Genomic DNA, 15522 nt, shown 5'->3' with positions numbered 1-15522 from the left:
ATAAAGTGTAACCACAGGCTTATGAGCTCATGAATAGTGATGAAAATCCGATATATTTTCTACCTCACCCTTATTTTTGGTGTGGCAAACTGAAGAGTGAATTTACTTTCCTGAAATATTGTCATTATTATTTATTTCCTAATAAGTGAACTAATTTTTTTGCTACATACAACATATAATTAATGCTCCTCTAAAAAAAAATGGTTACCATGATGATTTTTTTTTAACATTTCCAAAATGCTCCAGATTAGCATTAAAACTCATGAATGACAGAGAGTAACACTGATAAGTTATGAGTGTAAGTCCTTGTTGGACACAAAGTAGAATTGAGAAGCGAAAACAGAGTAATTCTTGACCATGTCCTCTACATGATTCAGAGTAACAAAGGTAACAAAAAATGTCTACTTCTTATATATTTTTATTTTAGCGTATGAGTTGTTCTGATTGTTTGATTATTCAAAGGCTACAAGTTGTATTTCTTCGAAATAAAAAAAATGAATACATCTATATGTATATACAAATATAGAATGTCGATAAAAAAAGTTATTTTAAAATGGTTACCGAGGTGAAAAAACGACCTTAGAAGACTAAAACATAAACTTTTTATTAAAATAAAACAAAATATCTAATTAACATGTTGCCCAAAAATTTTTACACCCTACTACACACCTTTTTGTGAATATGACCTTTTATATGAACTGAAAACCGTACTTCATATATTTTTTCTTCCATTTATTATATTTTAAATGATCCCAATTGGAAGTATTAAAATTCTTTACTCAACCTGAATTGATCGCTTTATTGTTTCGATCCTGGCATCTCATTCCCATGAAAGGAGTTCAATCTTCTCCATTATGATGTCTGGTAGTTTTCCTCTGAGTAATTCTCAATCAATGAATCAAGTTGGAAGTATCTTCCTTCAATTCTCTTGATCTTCCTTTAACGGGGCATTTCGTCAAGAAATTGGTATTGAAATTGGAAAAAAATATGAAGATTATGTTGACTATTTGACAGTCACTCCCATAAAAAATGGGATCACTACAAAAGGGAACAAAAATCCTTAGAGATACATATTTTTTAAATATACTTTTTTTTTTTAAATTATACACTGAATATTTTTCTTTAACATAAGCTATGATATTTATCCTCACCATTTATTATTTATAAGCTATTAGGGTTTAAAGAAAAGTGTATAGTTTTTGTCATTTTTCAGTCTGAAAATGGCAATATATTGAATTCAGAATACAAAACCGATAACAACACATTTCAATCATAAAAACACTTTTTACAAGTTTATATGATAAGAAATTAATGAGAGGGGGGAGATCAAATTGAATAGGTAGCAATTGAACCACGAACTCCTCTATGGTTTGGAGAAACTAGCGATCATATGATATAACAATTAATGCATAAATAATATGAAAAAATATATTTTTACAAAAGAACACTCATTAATTTATCTGTATGACATATATGTATAATTTATGAACAGTACCAATTTATCATACTATCATTTTAAAATGTACCGCCGTGTAAAACTACTCTAGTTACAATTGAGATTCAAGATGGGATTCACAATTTTTTTTGTTGACTTGTGTATGAATATGAAACAACGCCTGAAGCAGATTATTATTTTTTTATGAGAAGAACAAAGAAGAATAGAAGAATATATCTTGATATTAGATTTTTTATTCAAGTGTTTTAATAGCTCAAATTACTATTCAGGAAATACATTTATATGTAAGTACGTTCAATCCACTTTTAAATCTACAAGTGTTCTTATACATAAAAGTTATTTGTATATTGTACAACAGTTATCTTTTAAACTCAAGAAAAGGATAAAATGGAAGCAGATATATCCGAAAAAGTGTTTTCTTACATTGGAATCAAAGACTATGAAAAACTGTCGTTGCTTCTATTTGAAGAGGTGAGTTTGTCACCGGAGAAATTAAACTTCCCTGATTGGCATTTTGGAAGCGGAAGTATTCCCATTATTCAAACTGTCATCAATGAAGATATCGACTCATGCAGAGTTCTACTCGAAGTTGGAGCTAGCCCCAACGTACAGGATATACAAGGAAAGTTATACAAAACATTATATACAATGCATTTGCTAGTGTTGAGACTTGGTCACAGATCGATGATTTTTCGGGTTCGGGCTAAAGGGATTTTTTCTAGACCGGTTTAGACTGATATTTTGGTCGATACCAAGGTTTGACCTCGGAATTAAATTTAATCGTTTTCAAATCATGGACCGTTATTTTCGATCCTTCTCTATATATCGATTTTTTATATCTTACACCTCATCACTTTTATACTATCATTCATCCTTTGATACTAAGAGAAACATAAATAGGGCCAAAATCAGTTAGTAGTTAACCAATTCTACCCAAATTTATAGAATAATTACACCCTACAACAGCATTTTTGCCCGCCAGCTAAAACCCGCTTTTATTATTGTTTTTTAAGCTGTAGGACACAAATATGAACCTCAAAAAATTTCAAACTTAAAGGATTTGGCCAATAACTTTATCTTGACATTTAAGTTTTTATGGTATAACTACAATTCAGTGCCATATTTCAACATGAAATAACTATATAGATGAAAATCAAAGAAAATAAAAATTGAAACAAACATTTTAGCATTTGAATAATGGCTTATTTATTATTTTAAGTTGATTACAATTAATAAAAAATGAATTTTACCACTAAAAATTGAGTAAAATCAAGGACCATACATAACAGCTAATATATTTATTTTTTATTAAAGTACTTTATATCCTACGAGAAGCTAAATAATTTACGGTACCAGGACAATTGCCTGCAGGAAATATGCCCGCAAATATATAATAAAACAGACATAAAATAAAGCCTTCAAGACAAATTTTCTTATGCCTCCATGTGTTAAGAACATTTTGATGATAAAAAAAATTATTTCCTTCTGGTTTCCTCTATTGCCCTGCTTATTTTGATGATGAAGAAGTCCTTAAAGATACTAAATACTTGGAATTTGCTTGACCCTCCTCTCCTGAAGAATGAAAAATAACCACTTCCTTGTTATGAACAAACCGTAATGTGCCAACCCAAATTTTTCCTGACGCCATCTTTAAAATTCCTGGTCACGCTGTTGGTGTTAGCTAGGAATATTATCGAAAGACTGACCCAATCTTAATCATTTTCCTATATGAGGAGTTCTTTTTTCCTCGAGAGGAGTGATGCTCTCTTTCATCATTTTGAAGAAATCAAGGCTTTAATAAATTTTGTTGAAGGCAATTTTTCCGTTTTTCCAGCAGACATTTTTTCTAGAACCTGGTTGACTATATTTCCATTATTTTATCTTTCTATTCATTTGAATAATCGATGTGTATAACTCCACACTGATGCACAGGTGGTATTTTAGTTTAAGCCTATATAGATATAGAAGTTAAAGATTTTGGTAATATATTTATGTTTTTGAAAAATATTATATTTTTATTATCTGTGTTCCTTATATAAGTATTTTCTCTATACACTTTAAGTACATTATTCACAAGAGTATTTTCTTGAAGATGATGCGTAACTATTCAAATAAATGTAAATTATTTGCCAAATATCTTAAATATAAAATACGAAGTGTAGGCGGTGGATTTTGGACTCCAATAACGCATTACATCCCCTGGAGGAGCCCAATTTTCTGAAGTATAATGAGGGTTATTCAGAGGGATCCTTAGGGGTCTATGAAGTGTCGGCGTTGGGGTTTGAACCCCAATATTGCTCTGCTACTCCTATCAAACCCCCATTGGCTGGGGTATATTTATGGTTATTTGGTGGAGCCCTTAGGGGTCTACAAAGTGTAGGTGGTTGGTTTTGGACCCCAATATTGCCCTACAACACCTGGGAGAGCCCAATTGTCTGAGGTACTATGAGGGTTAGTCAGAGGGATCCTTAAGTGTCTATGAAGTGTCGGTGGGGGTTTTGAATCCCAATATTTTTAAGCAGTCCCTTGTGGAGCCACATTGTCTGTAGTATATTAAGGATTATTCGGTGGGGTCTTTAGGGTCCTATGAAGCGTTGGAGGGGTTTTATGAAACCAAATATTGCGGATGGTCTCAAATGCTCGGACGCAGTTTTTACACAACTTCGAGCATAATTTACATTGTGGGCTTACTTCCATGTCTGTTTTATTATATATTGGGAGGCAATTTTACTAAAAATGCAATTTTCTTACAGGCAAATTCCCTGCACGCAACTTTCCACTGAGGGTAATTTTCCGGTAGGTAACTTTCCTCTGAGGGCAAATTTCCAGAGAAGGTAAATTTCCGGTGTGGGAAATTTTCCGATAGGCCTTTTCCCTGCAGGCAATTTTCCGCGCACGGTATCTACCCTATATTTCAATTTAAAAAAAAAAATACCTTTAAAAATGTCATTTTTGATTGATTGTTGGTCAATTTAGTTTTTCATTTTAATTAGAAATTTAAATATAATAAACTAGTTAGGTTGCGTAGATATAAATTACAATAATACTCCGGAGGGAAAAATTGAATCGTTTTTGAGTTTATAACTATCAATTAATCAATTATTTTGAATATGAAGCATCTATAAACTTGTTTGAATCCCCTTGTATCTAAATTATTGATGATTTTAGTACAAGTTTCTTAATAAATAATAAAAAAATAAATGAACCAGAAATCAATCCAAATTTACCTTTTTTAAATTGAAATATTGTTTCTATTCTATAACTTCAGCTAGGATATAAAGTACTTGTATAATAATAAAAAAAAATTAGCTTTTATGTAAGGTCCTTCATTTTACTTGATTTTGTGGTGGTAATAAACATTTTATTTTAATTTAAATCAAGATAAAGTCATTTTTCCAATACTAAAATATTTATATCAATTTGTTAGTTACTTTGAAATTACTCTATATAGTTCTTTCAAGAGGAAATAGGGGTGTGATCCTGCAGGCGTTTTATGACCTTCAAATGTTAGATAGTGTACTTGTTGAGAATTGTTCTCAGCTAAACATGAGCTAATCATAATTCAATTAATTAGGGTAAAGAACACTGAATAGGAGAAAAGAAGCCAAAACATCAGCAGCAGATAACAAAATACATTTTTTGTGTTATTGGGCTAATGTCGAGCTTATACTTAATCGATTTTCTGCCATCTTTATAATAGGAGTTGTACATAAAATACTCGCCTGACTAATAAAAAATATACACGGTATTTTTTATTACCTATTGAATATTTCGATTCTCTTTCCCTTTGCAGTTTTCTGAACATAAATTGATTAAAGGGGCATGCACGTTGTGTACTTATACTAATTTGTCAACAAAGCTACGCATAGTTTTACCGTCTTGTGGTAAAATAATACAGTTCCTTCACATATTGTATTATTAAAATATGAGTGTACCTATGTTACTCACATAGAGAGCACTCTGAAAGTTATTTTCAGGATGTGCCATATTTTTTATAGAATTAGTTTAAACAACAAGCTACAGATTGTCACACCACCTTACAGAATATATATTTATATTAATTTACTCATGCTCTATTGGAACCTTTTGTAAAACTATGAATAGTTCTCAACAATTATTACTAATAATAATTCTTTAGATGGGAAGAGTTTGCCCTCTGCCGAAGGTTTTTGGGGGTTCAAGGTAAGTTTGTATAAAAAAAATTAAACGCCAGTAATTTTGCTGGTTCTCTTTGATTAAAACCGAATTGAATATGAGACAGATCAATACCGAATTTCTTCGGTAACCAGGAAAATATAACCATTTCATACGGGTCTAGGATTTTCAGACCCAAACCCAAAACTAATATTTAAATATTTTATTACTTAAAAGAAGACTAATTTTTCTAATTTGTTTAAAACGTGACTGTAAAAATAGGAGGTATGATATTGTTATTGAAACCATTATTTTTTTTATGGATTCTATGAAAAAATAAATTATGCAATTACCTAACGTTTAGATAAACACTAATTACTTTTTAAATATGTAATTTGTTCAGAATAAAGGTAGGGATGAAGGATAATGTGAATTTAATTTACTTGAAGGATAAGATTGTTATATTTATTAAGAAGTAACAGGGTGATGCAGAATAAATTAGAATGATTAAAAAAAGTCTAAATACATAATTGAACAGCAAAACGTGAACTCAAAAGGTTCCTGGCCTTCATATCCTCTGGCAGAAGGTGGTGTGGGGTCCTCATGTATGAGAAAAATCCCAAGTCGCCTTTTATTGCGACATCGGACTTTACATTGAAATAGTTCATACTCAACTTAATAAAAGTCTTGCCACTTAGGTTTCCAAGGAAAGAGTTTAGACTCTATTTTGACTTGCAGTATAATTACTTTTTCCCACCTTTTCAAATTCGTCGAAAAATACACACTATAAGTATGTAATAAGTGAAATAAAGTTATACCCATTATGGTTTCAAATAGAAGGCTTCAGTAATATGTCTTTCGCGTTGGATAAGTGCAATCGTTTTACTAAGCTAGATTGTTTTAAAAAAATAAGATTTCGTTATACAATTTTCATGTGATTGTTTGAACTCAATATTATTTGAACGTGAGTCGATCATGGATACCAGAAAAGAGAAATTGCGACATATTTTTCTTCGATAAAGGCAAAAGGCAAGACAGGTGGCAAAACATGTTAATTGTGTTTATAGTCCTGATACTGCAACACCCAATCACGTGCAATTTGTGTATCATAGACTCCAATCTGTTAACTGTTTTTATGGAAGATTAAATGTTCGAGAATATGGATAAATCCATGGAGAAATCATCGTGTCCAACCGTCATGTAAGCATGCTTGGATTTGGAAGGAGATAAACATATACGAGAATAAAATAAAATGGATTTCTATTTTTTTGCACCTAATTTGTTAATTTAAAAAAAAAACGAAAAATGACACAGCAAATTTGATACTTGGAATAATGTTTGAGAGAAGAGCAGTTTCGCTATCTTGACGTTTTATTACATTTATTAGCTGCTTGTAGCTAAGAGTACAAATTAAATAAACCTGAATCCCACTCCATATCTATTGAGCCAAAAATGACTCTTATTTCGATCATCAATTTTATTCTGAGTTCAAAATGGACACTTATTAGTAGTCTTTAAAACATTAATTGCTACACATCATATAAAAATGTATAATCAGTTCAGGTACATTTAAAAATAACTTTCCCTCCTGAACGTATTCTAGGGATGGTACATTGATCAGCCAGCGCCCTACATCATAATTGATGAAGAAACTGGAGAGGCTTTAGACGGAATGTCCTTGAAAAGGTCGACAACTTTTCAGAAGCCGTGTCCATTAAATTATAAATTTAGAACATTCCTAAACTAGATGAAGTGGTTCCTCATCTCTTAAACCACACCAACAACATAGTGGGCTGACTTCAAGGTGCATAAGGTGATAGTGTTGGCGTAGGAGATAATGTTTAGTGGTAAACTAAACCAAGGAGCTCAGTTTTCCTTTCAAAAAATTCGAGAGATGCTTCCACCTTCAAATCTAACTTTTGGGAGCATCGTACGGCTTTGACGGAAATAGTTTAGGTTTCATCAAAGTGAATGCCATTTGTCTATGTAGTGGACAGACACCTTCCTCTAAAAAATGACTTTTCCAACAATTCGGTTGGGAGATCGATCAAGAGGTTAAAAGTTAAAAAGAACAAACTTTTTATATTATCTCTATTTAATTTTTTAAGATTAATAACATAAATATTTTAGTATATATATATACTAAAATAAGATTAAAATCTTACATTGTATTTCATTCGATACTGTATTATAATAGTGCTTAGTAATATTTTATTAAAATTTTAGCTATCCATTTATATTTGTATATGACAGCCAAAAAAAATTCATAAAAATAATAAGATGGCAATAATATGTATTGGCTTGCAACATCAACTTAAGCGATTGTCATTGCACATGGATCAAAAATTTACAATCACAACATTTGACAACGAAAATGATCGTAAATGTACATCCTTTTTTAAAGATCCTACTCCACAAGTACCTACTAATCGGTGTATTTGAATGCCATTCCACTTAATAAGTTTTATAAATTGAGAAACAATTAATGTTGATAAGATGACACTCGCTGAAAATAACGCAGTTCAAATGAACGGACTCGATACCGGGTGATCTATTGAAATATGAATACTTACAAATTAATAATTTATTAAGTTTGAGTGATTGAAATTAATTCATAGTTAGATGTATAAAAGCATAAGTAATTCGTTAAAAAACAAATCACATCTGACTATCTAGCTTACGTACAAGTCGAGAAAATGAAACTTGAAAGTGATCGACGAATTTCCATTCGCACACTCTAATGAATTGAACGTTTCCAGGATCACTGTCTACACCATCTGCAAGTCTAAAATGTTGAAGAGGAAGAAGGGCTCGATTAAAAAGGCCAAACTGGACCCGGGTGGTTTAAAGAAAACAGATCATACCAATCCGTTGAAGTCATTGAGGGCCCATCTAAGAGATTTGGGGGTTTCACACCAGATTTTCCAGAAATCTATCAAAAAAGTAGATGGAAAGACCTGTTGAAATTAATAAATAAAGTATATCTAGTTGAAGCTTAAAATTCAAAGTGTTCTGACTTTAATGAACCACTCAGTATATATCTAATGATTCCAATATAAATTTTCCCAAGGTACCGGATTTTACTAAAATTTTGTATGTGTTATTACTGACAATGCACCAGCTGCGAAATAAAATTGATTAAATTATTAGCATTTTGATGAATATTTCATTTGCAATATACCGTAAACCAAGGCAATGATGAACCAGCATAATGGATCATTAAAGAGCTATCAAATAGCAAAACAAAATCTATGTTATAAGTCTTTTTCACTTTCATTTTGAAAAAAAATATGTGATCCATGATTTTAGTATAAGAGCATAAATTTTTGAAATGAGGTGGTCTTTGATTTTTTGAAATTTAACCATCTATAGGTAAAACACATGTGATTTTTTAAAAAAGTGTAAAGTGGAAAACTTATGTAGAGAGGATTATTAAGTCATAACTAAATTTATATAGTATTTTATGTACATTTATTATATTTGGCTGTAAAGGAAAATGTTCGATATCACTTTATTTTCTTATTTTATTTGGTGAATTAACGCCGTTATATATATATAAATTTGTTTTACCAAGGTCTTTGGAAACCCCAGTTTTTTATAAATACTTTGTATTTGTATGATTCACACGGGTTTTCTTTTATTTTTACTCCAACGGAAACTCCTTATTTATCTGCAATATTCTATATATGTTTTTTGGCTCTTTTTCGAATACTGTAAGAGCTAATAAATTAAATATTCATATCTATAGCTTTTTCTGATTGATGACTTATAGAAAAAATGATATTGCATTAAAATCGTCCTACAATGGTGAAATTTTTATAAAGAATGGTATAAAATAAGAAAAGAAAAATAACACAACTTAACCAATTTCCATAGGTTGATTTAATTTTGCCTTTTGTTATCTACCAGCTGCGTAGTTGAACTTTGGACACGTGTAAAAGAGAGTAGTATGAAAAACATATCACAGCAATGGATAATTCTTCTTACCACCTGACAAACTTTGTGTTTTGACTCCTCCCTCCAAAAATATTAAGGCAATCAATCAAAAATGGTATCAGAAAAGGACAAAAGAATCGAGATTACTGCTCTACTTCGTGCGGAACACACAACAACAGAGATCTGAAACTTGACTTTGTCAAATACACAGACTACTCCATGGTCTTTTGAAATCTGAATTTCCATTTGCGCACTCCAAGCAGTTGAACGTCTCTAGGACCACCGTTTTCGCCGTCAGCAACTCCAAAAGGTTGGAAAGGAAGAAGGATTCTGTCAAAAGCAAAACTGGACCCAAAGGAGTTAAAAGAAGAGCTCAGGCAAATCCAACGAAGTACATGGGGCCCATGCAAGATATTTTGGAATTTCACACCTGACTGTCCAGAGAGCTATCGAAAAGGTGGGAGGATGGGAAGGCTACTTTTGACACAAGCAATTAAAGAACTCTTCCTTTGCAAGACTCTTTTCAATGAGTCTTTTGAACTCTTTTTTGACACTTTTAGCTCCCTACAGTCCTGATACCAAACACTTTGACTACACCTTTTGGGTAGATGACGAGGGGAACACTGAGCCCCTAAAGGACACTGTTAGGCAGCAGTAAGACACCGTGACAGATGACTAAATCTGCAGTGGGTGCCAGGCCTTTCGTCGTCGCCTGGAAGCCATCCTTACCACTAAGGGCGGCTACATTCATGAGTAAGAGATCTCAGACACACATCTATTTATAGTATTAATTTTGTTGAAATTCCATTGTTAATTAATAAATTGTCTCTTTTTAAAATCTAAAACTCAATGTGTTTAGATTTTAATGGACCACTCAGTATCTGCAACATCAAGAAGGCCATTCATGACGGTAGTGGCATCAAGACGAGCTTCAACCAGATGATCCACCGGTACACACCACAAAGGTTACTCAGTCGTTTTTGGAGACCAACATTCTATTCTGGCAAAAATGAGGCTCCCATACCCACCAGAGGTTAACCCACGGCCAAAGCTTATAATGGGCTCATCAAGGCCATAATGTAAGTGAATGGAGGCTATATTAAAGATTATAAATTGTAAATGCATGTGCCAATATCTCCACAAAGTTTAATTAATGCTGCTCTACTGGTTTCAGAATCTAAACTTGTTGATATTTGGAATTCAAAATTTCTAGTTTTCAGTTACACAAATTAATAACGCATGACGTTCGTATTTATAATATAATATATTATATAATAATATGGAATATTTTGTGCGGATAAATCTTTTTCTCCATTGTCATAATAAGGTTTTTTAGCAAGAGATGTTTAAAAACCCAAGGAGAGTATTTGTGTTAGGATTAGATGAAAATTAAACTGAGGGTCAATAAATTAATTAAGCAATAAGAACAACAATGTCTTTGTAATATATTTTTACTGCAATTTTTTTGTTTATAAAGCAGATTGTAATATATGTTGAGTTATCACAAAAAACAATCTTGAACAAAAATCAAGAGTATGAGAATCCTATACTGAATACATACTACTTAATATTTAGTAAAAATATTCTGTTGAGGACAGCATCTTCAAGTTTTCACACGATAGTTGTCGAACGATAAAAAAAAAGATAGTTCTTTTTATGTAAAACTCGTCATTTTCTAATTTTTTTCATAATGATGATGACCATTTGCTAATTTAAAATAGCAATTTGTAGCATCTCAAAGAGGTCAATCAGAATAAACTGTCAATATATTAGCTTGTTCCGATATGATTGAGACATGATTGTTGGCCAGAAAAGGTATAGAGTTAGCTACACAATTCCACCAGTATCGATTTTCACAAGAATTTTAGTGGAAAAACATTTCATAAATATTTAGAAACTAAATTAGCTAATGCATACATACCACATTTAAAAATGTTTATCAATTCGTTGCTGAACATGAAGACTCACAATTTTCGCTCTTAACTCTTTGATACTCTACAAACTGGTTAAAATAGTCCTGAAATCCACACTTACGTCACTACCATTTATCCTGAGGCCTGCAACCATCTTTCGGTGGGCTGGTAAGATCCGAGACGACACTTTTAATCTTGAGGAAGGTGTATCGTTAGAACGTGCCTGTAAGACAAGGACACCCAAAAATTTTGTCCGAGTCAATGACCTAGTAAAGAACTAGCCAATATTGAGCATTTGATAGGTCTCAATGGAGCTTTTTCTACACCACACACTTTTTTCCCCGCCTAAAAATAACAAAACTCCCATATCTAACGACACCAGGCAGTGCTTATCATTGGAGATAGGTGAACACGATAAAACAGAGTCCCTACAGCCTGGATCTCAATCCCTATGACCGATTTATCTTCCGTAAGTTGAAGGGCCTGCTCCAGATTACGATTTTGATGGCCATGAAGACCTCTCACGCAGAGTTCAGCAGGTTAGTGAACGAAGAGGGGCTTCCAGGCAGTTGTGGGAGTTGGTGAACCATTGCCACGACGTTATCCGAGCCGGAAGAGACTTTGTGACATGATTGAGTACTTTTTTTAAAACTTTTGAAAGTAACTTATTGTCTTATTGGGGCAGTCTCATTCATTTTGGAACACCCAATATATGGACAATAGTTTGTCGTAAAAAATATATTATATCCAGAATCAGTTTTTATTTTTTACCGCCCTTTTGTGATGACAGGCAATGTATCTGTAAATCATATTGTAAATTACTCACTACAATATTGGAATTGTCATATCCCATTTCTTTTGTCAGATATATACCCATATAAGAAATGATATTTGTAGCTTATTGAATTAAGGAATGGTACTATAATTTAATTTAAGTGAGTAGACGTTGATTTTGCTTTTAGTTGATAGAGTGAAAAAAGTGTACACTAGTGTTGTTTGTTTTTAACTTTATCCGAGTTTCATTTACGGGAAATGTAGAAAAGTTGTGATATCAGAATAAAATAACCTATGCAAAATTTCATTTCCCTATAATGTCATCTTTAGTTTTCACATCTTGTTAAAGGTTTAAAAGGAGGCAAAAGTTCTATATTTACTCGATAAAGATTAAAATAATGCTTTATTAATTATTTCATATCTATTAATTTGATGGTTATTATATTTAAAATTTAATGTTGTTTACCGTAGACAAATATCTGAAAAGAATATACATATAAATATAGAGCATTAGTCGGCTCAAGAAATCCTGAGCGCACTCTTGCTCATTTTATAAAGCAATTAAAAATGAGCTTCATTAATTTTTTCGCTCATATAGGAGTATTTGAATTTGACAACTTTTTATGATTGCAAATAATAAATAAAATTTAAAAATCTAAAGTTATATTTAAAATAGAAAAAATCTATAAAATCATTTAACTATTATTATCCGCAGTCAAATGGTATTTTGGAAATACTTCACCGCACATTGAAAACTTATCTGTCGTTAAGGAAAGAGTTAAGGAAGGAGTGTGGTGGCTGGAGGCCCTCCCTTTTCTTCTTCTTGGCCTAAGATCAGCTGCCCAAGAAGTGCCTAGAACAATATTTTTGCCCTTGTTCCATTGGTTAGGTACAGCTCCTCGATTACCATCTTCTCTAATGGAGTTCCCAAATTATTATGACAGCAAACACCTCTTCCAGAAGTTTAAAGACATTATATGCTCGATCCCTGGAGCCAACCAGAACCACTGGTTAGGGTTCCATCAGCGTTGGAGCGGTTAAATGAAGCAAAATATGTTTTTTTGAATAATAAGCCAATAAGCCCGGCATTAAATCCGACATATATGGGACCGTTGGAGGTCGTGGAAAGGGGTGCAAGAGCATTCAGTATTGATTCTGGACACTGCACAGATTTTGTGTCGGATGACCAGCTGAAACCAACTTATGGGATAAATAGTATTAATAACATTTAAATTTTATTATTCTAAGACTCCACTACAGGAATTTTAGATTATTTTATTGCTTGTTTTTAGTGCCTGACTCAGACTATCTGGCAGTACTGAAGGACTCTTGATTCTCATCCGTGCAGGTTCTTCATATATATATTTAACATTAAGTTATAGAACACGAGCAAACATTGGGTTATTTATATTACTACAGTGGTTCCTAATTACTAGATAGGCATGGAAATTGTTATCAAGAATTTTCTTCAATTTTGAACAATCCATAAATTTTAGAACTCAAACTTCTTCATTTTCTTCTTGTATAGGGGTTTTCAATAGGGACGCTCACAATTTACGTTGATAAGTTTCGAGTACAACGTCATATTTGTTATTGTTTGTTTAACAGCTGTGCTCAGAAATAATTGTAGTTTTATCTCGGAGTAGTTCACACTCGAGCAACGCTTGCAAATTATTAAAATTTATTACAAAAGTGGTGAGTCTTTGATCCAAACTTTAAGAGCGTTAACGCCAATTTATGGTCAACGTAATCGACCCGGAAAATCAACAATTCAACGTTTTGACTCTTAGTGTCTATTTTGCTAGGTTATCTGAAAATGTATTTTTTTGTCATATCATTATCCCGTTGCACCATTACAGATATATAAATAGGTTTAACACTTTTTCTTCTGTTCAATATTTGTTTGTACTTTTTGACCTTATCACTTGTAATACAGGGATTAAGAATAGCTGCAATTGCTGATTATGAATCTGATCGAATTATAACCATTCTTAACCGCTTCTCTTGCATGAGATTTGCTTCCACTGATTGTGCGATGGCGAATACTTCTCATTGAAAGACTGATGCCTCGTTATTCAACGAGGTCGATGATTGGTAAATGAACTTATCAACTCGAGTGATAGCCCATCCAGCACCTTTATTGCTTTTTCATCTTTTGATCCTTCCGTTAATATACTGTGTGAGGGGTGGCAATCTGATAGTTGTCGATCCAGATAAGATTGTCATTGATGAAGTCATTTAGTAGATTCTATTTAGGAGAAGAAACGATTCCCACGACACCTCAGAAGATCAACAGCACCATTCCAGGTGTCCCGTAGGAAACACTTTCTTCTCCGTGATAGACATTATATTGAGCTATAAAAAATATTTATAAAGTTTTGTTCTAGAGACTCCGTATGGAGAAAAAGAAAGAATGTAATTTTTTTTGTTTTGATTTTTCCTTTCTAAAAATGTCAAAAATGATGGACGCTATACGTGGATTATCAAATTGTCCTTCAACTTTTTTCTGTTTATTTTCAATAGGATAATTTTAGAAAATAAACTTGTAAAACGCGGTTTTAAGATTGAAAATATCTTTATAAAAAAATTAGAAGTAAAATTAACTAAGAAAATATTTTCATAGTATCTTTATTTACTAAGTATAGAGTTTTTTGTTTTTGTTTTTCATAATTTTATCGATAACTACAATTGAAAGACCTGTTCTTTGTTAGTAAAACTTAGTATCTACATGTCAGTAACCAACGCTTTTTGTGTAGTTATATAAGCTATTTAGATGAACTAAGTAGCTGATTAGTATAGTAGGGATTAAGTCAAGTTACTTTGTTTGCTTAACAATAAAGTTCATGTCTAATCAGGAGTGTGCGCAAGATTATTTATATATATATATATTCTTTTTTAGGGGGGCTTGAACTTTGGATTTAAAAAAAAAATCAAAAAATCGACAGCTCTTTACAAAAAAAAAAGAAAAAAAGTATCTAGAATAAGTCAATGAAAATCATTTTTTTACAATATTTCGATTATCTGTAGATGGTTAAGAAGAACATAGTCGCCACCATGATCACACAGTACAAGAAAAGGGTTTAGATTTCAGCACTCCTCCCCATAATATTGTCACAAAAGGTCATCAGGGAGCAGACTTGGGTATCAGAAGACGATTTAGATATCTCCATACGGTTGAAGGTCGGAGAGGTCCTCAGACACTCTCCAGGGAAGACAGAAAAACTGTCTATCAACGTCCTGAGTCGGCTTTCAAGAAAAAGGCATTTTTTAAAATTAAAGACACGGGGATCAGCCTTGTCCAGGGCTCTA

At 32.3% G+C, this 15522-nt stretch overlaps 1 protein-coding gene across 1 annotated transcript in view; it reads left to right on the top strand.

Annotated features, from left to right (window-relative positions):
- The first annotated feature begins 1753 nt into the window (after positions 1-1753).
- The window catches only part of LOC121118502 (putative ankyrin repeat protein YahD), a 35089-nt gene continuing 21320 nt past the window's right edge, over positions 1754-15522 (top strand). The window contains exon 1 of the mRNA XM_071888790.1: positions 1754-2079. Coding sequence (XP_071744891.1) covers positions 1844-2079 — 236 coding nt within the window. The 5' untranslated portion in view covers positions 1754-1843. The remainder of the gene's footprint in view (positions 2080-15522) is intronic.

The sequence above is a fragment of the Lepeophtheirus salmonis genome, chromosome 5 (genome assembly GCF_016086655.4).
Source record: "Lepeophtheirus salmonis chromosome 5, UVic_Lsal_1.4, whole genome shotgun sequence".
In the NCBI taxonomy this organism is placed as follows: domain Eukaryota; kingdom Metazoa; phylum Arthropoda; class Copepoda; order Siphonostomatoida; family Caligidae; genus Lepeophtheirus; species Lepeophtheirus salmonis.
The sequence above is the reverse complement of the archived record's forward strand: the minus strand, read 5'-3'. Positions and strand labels throughout refer to the sequence as shown.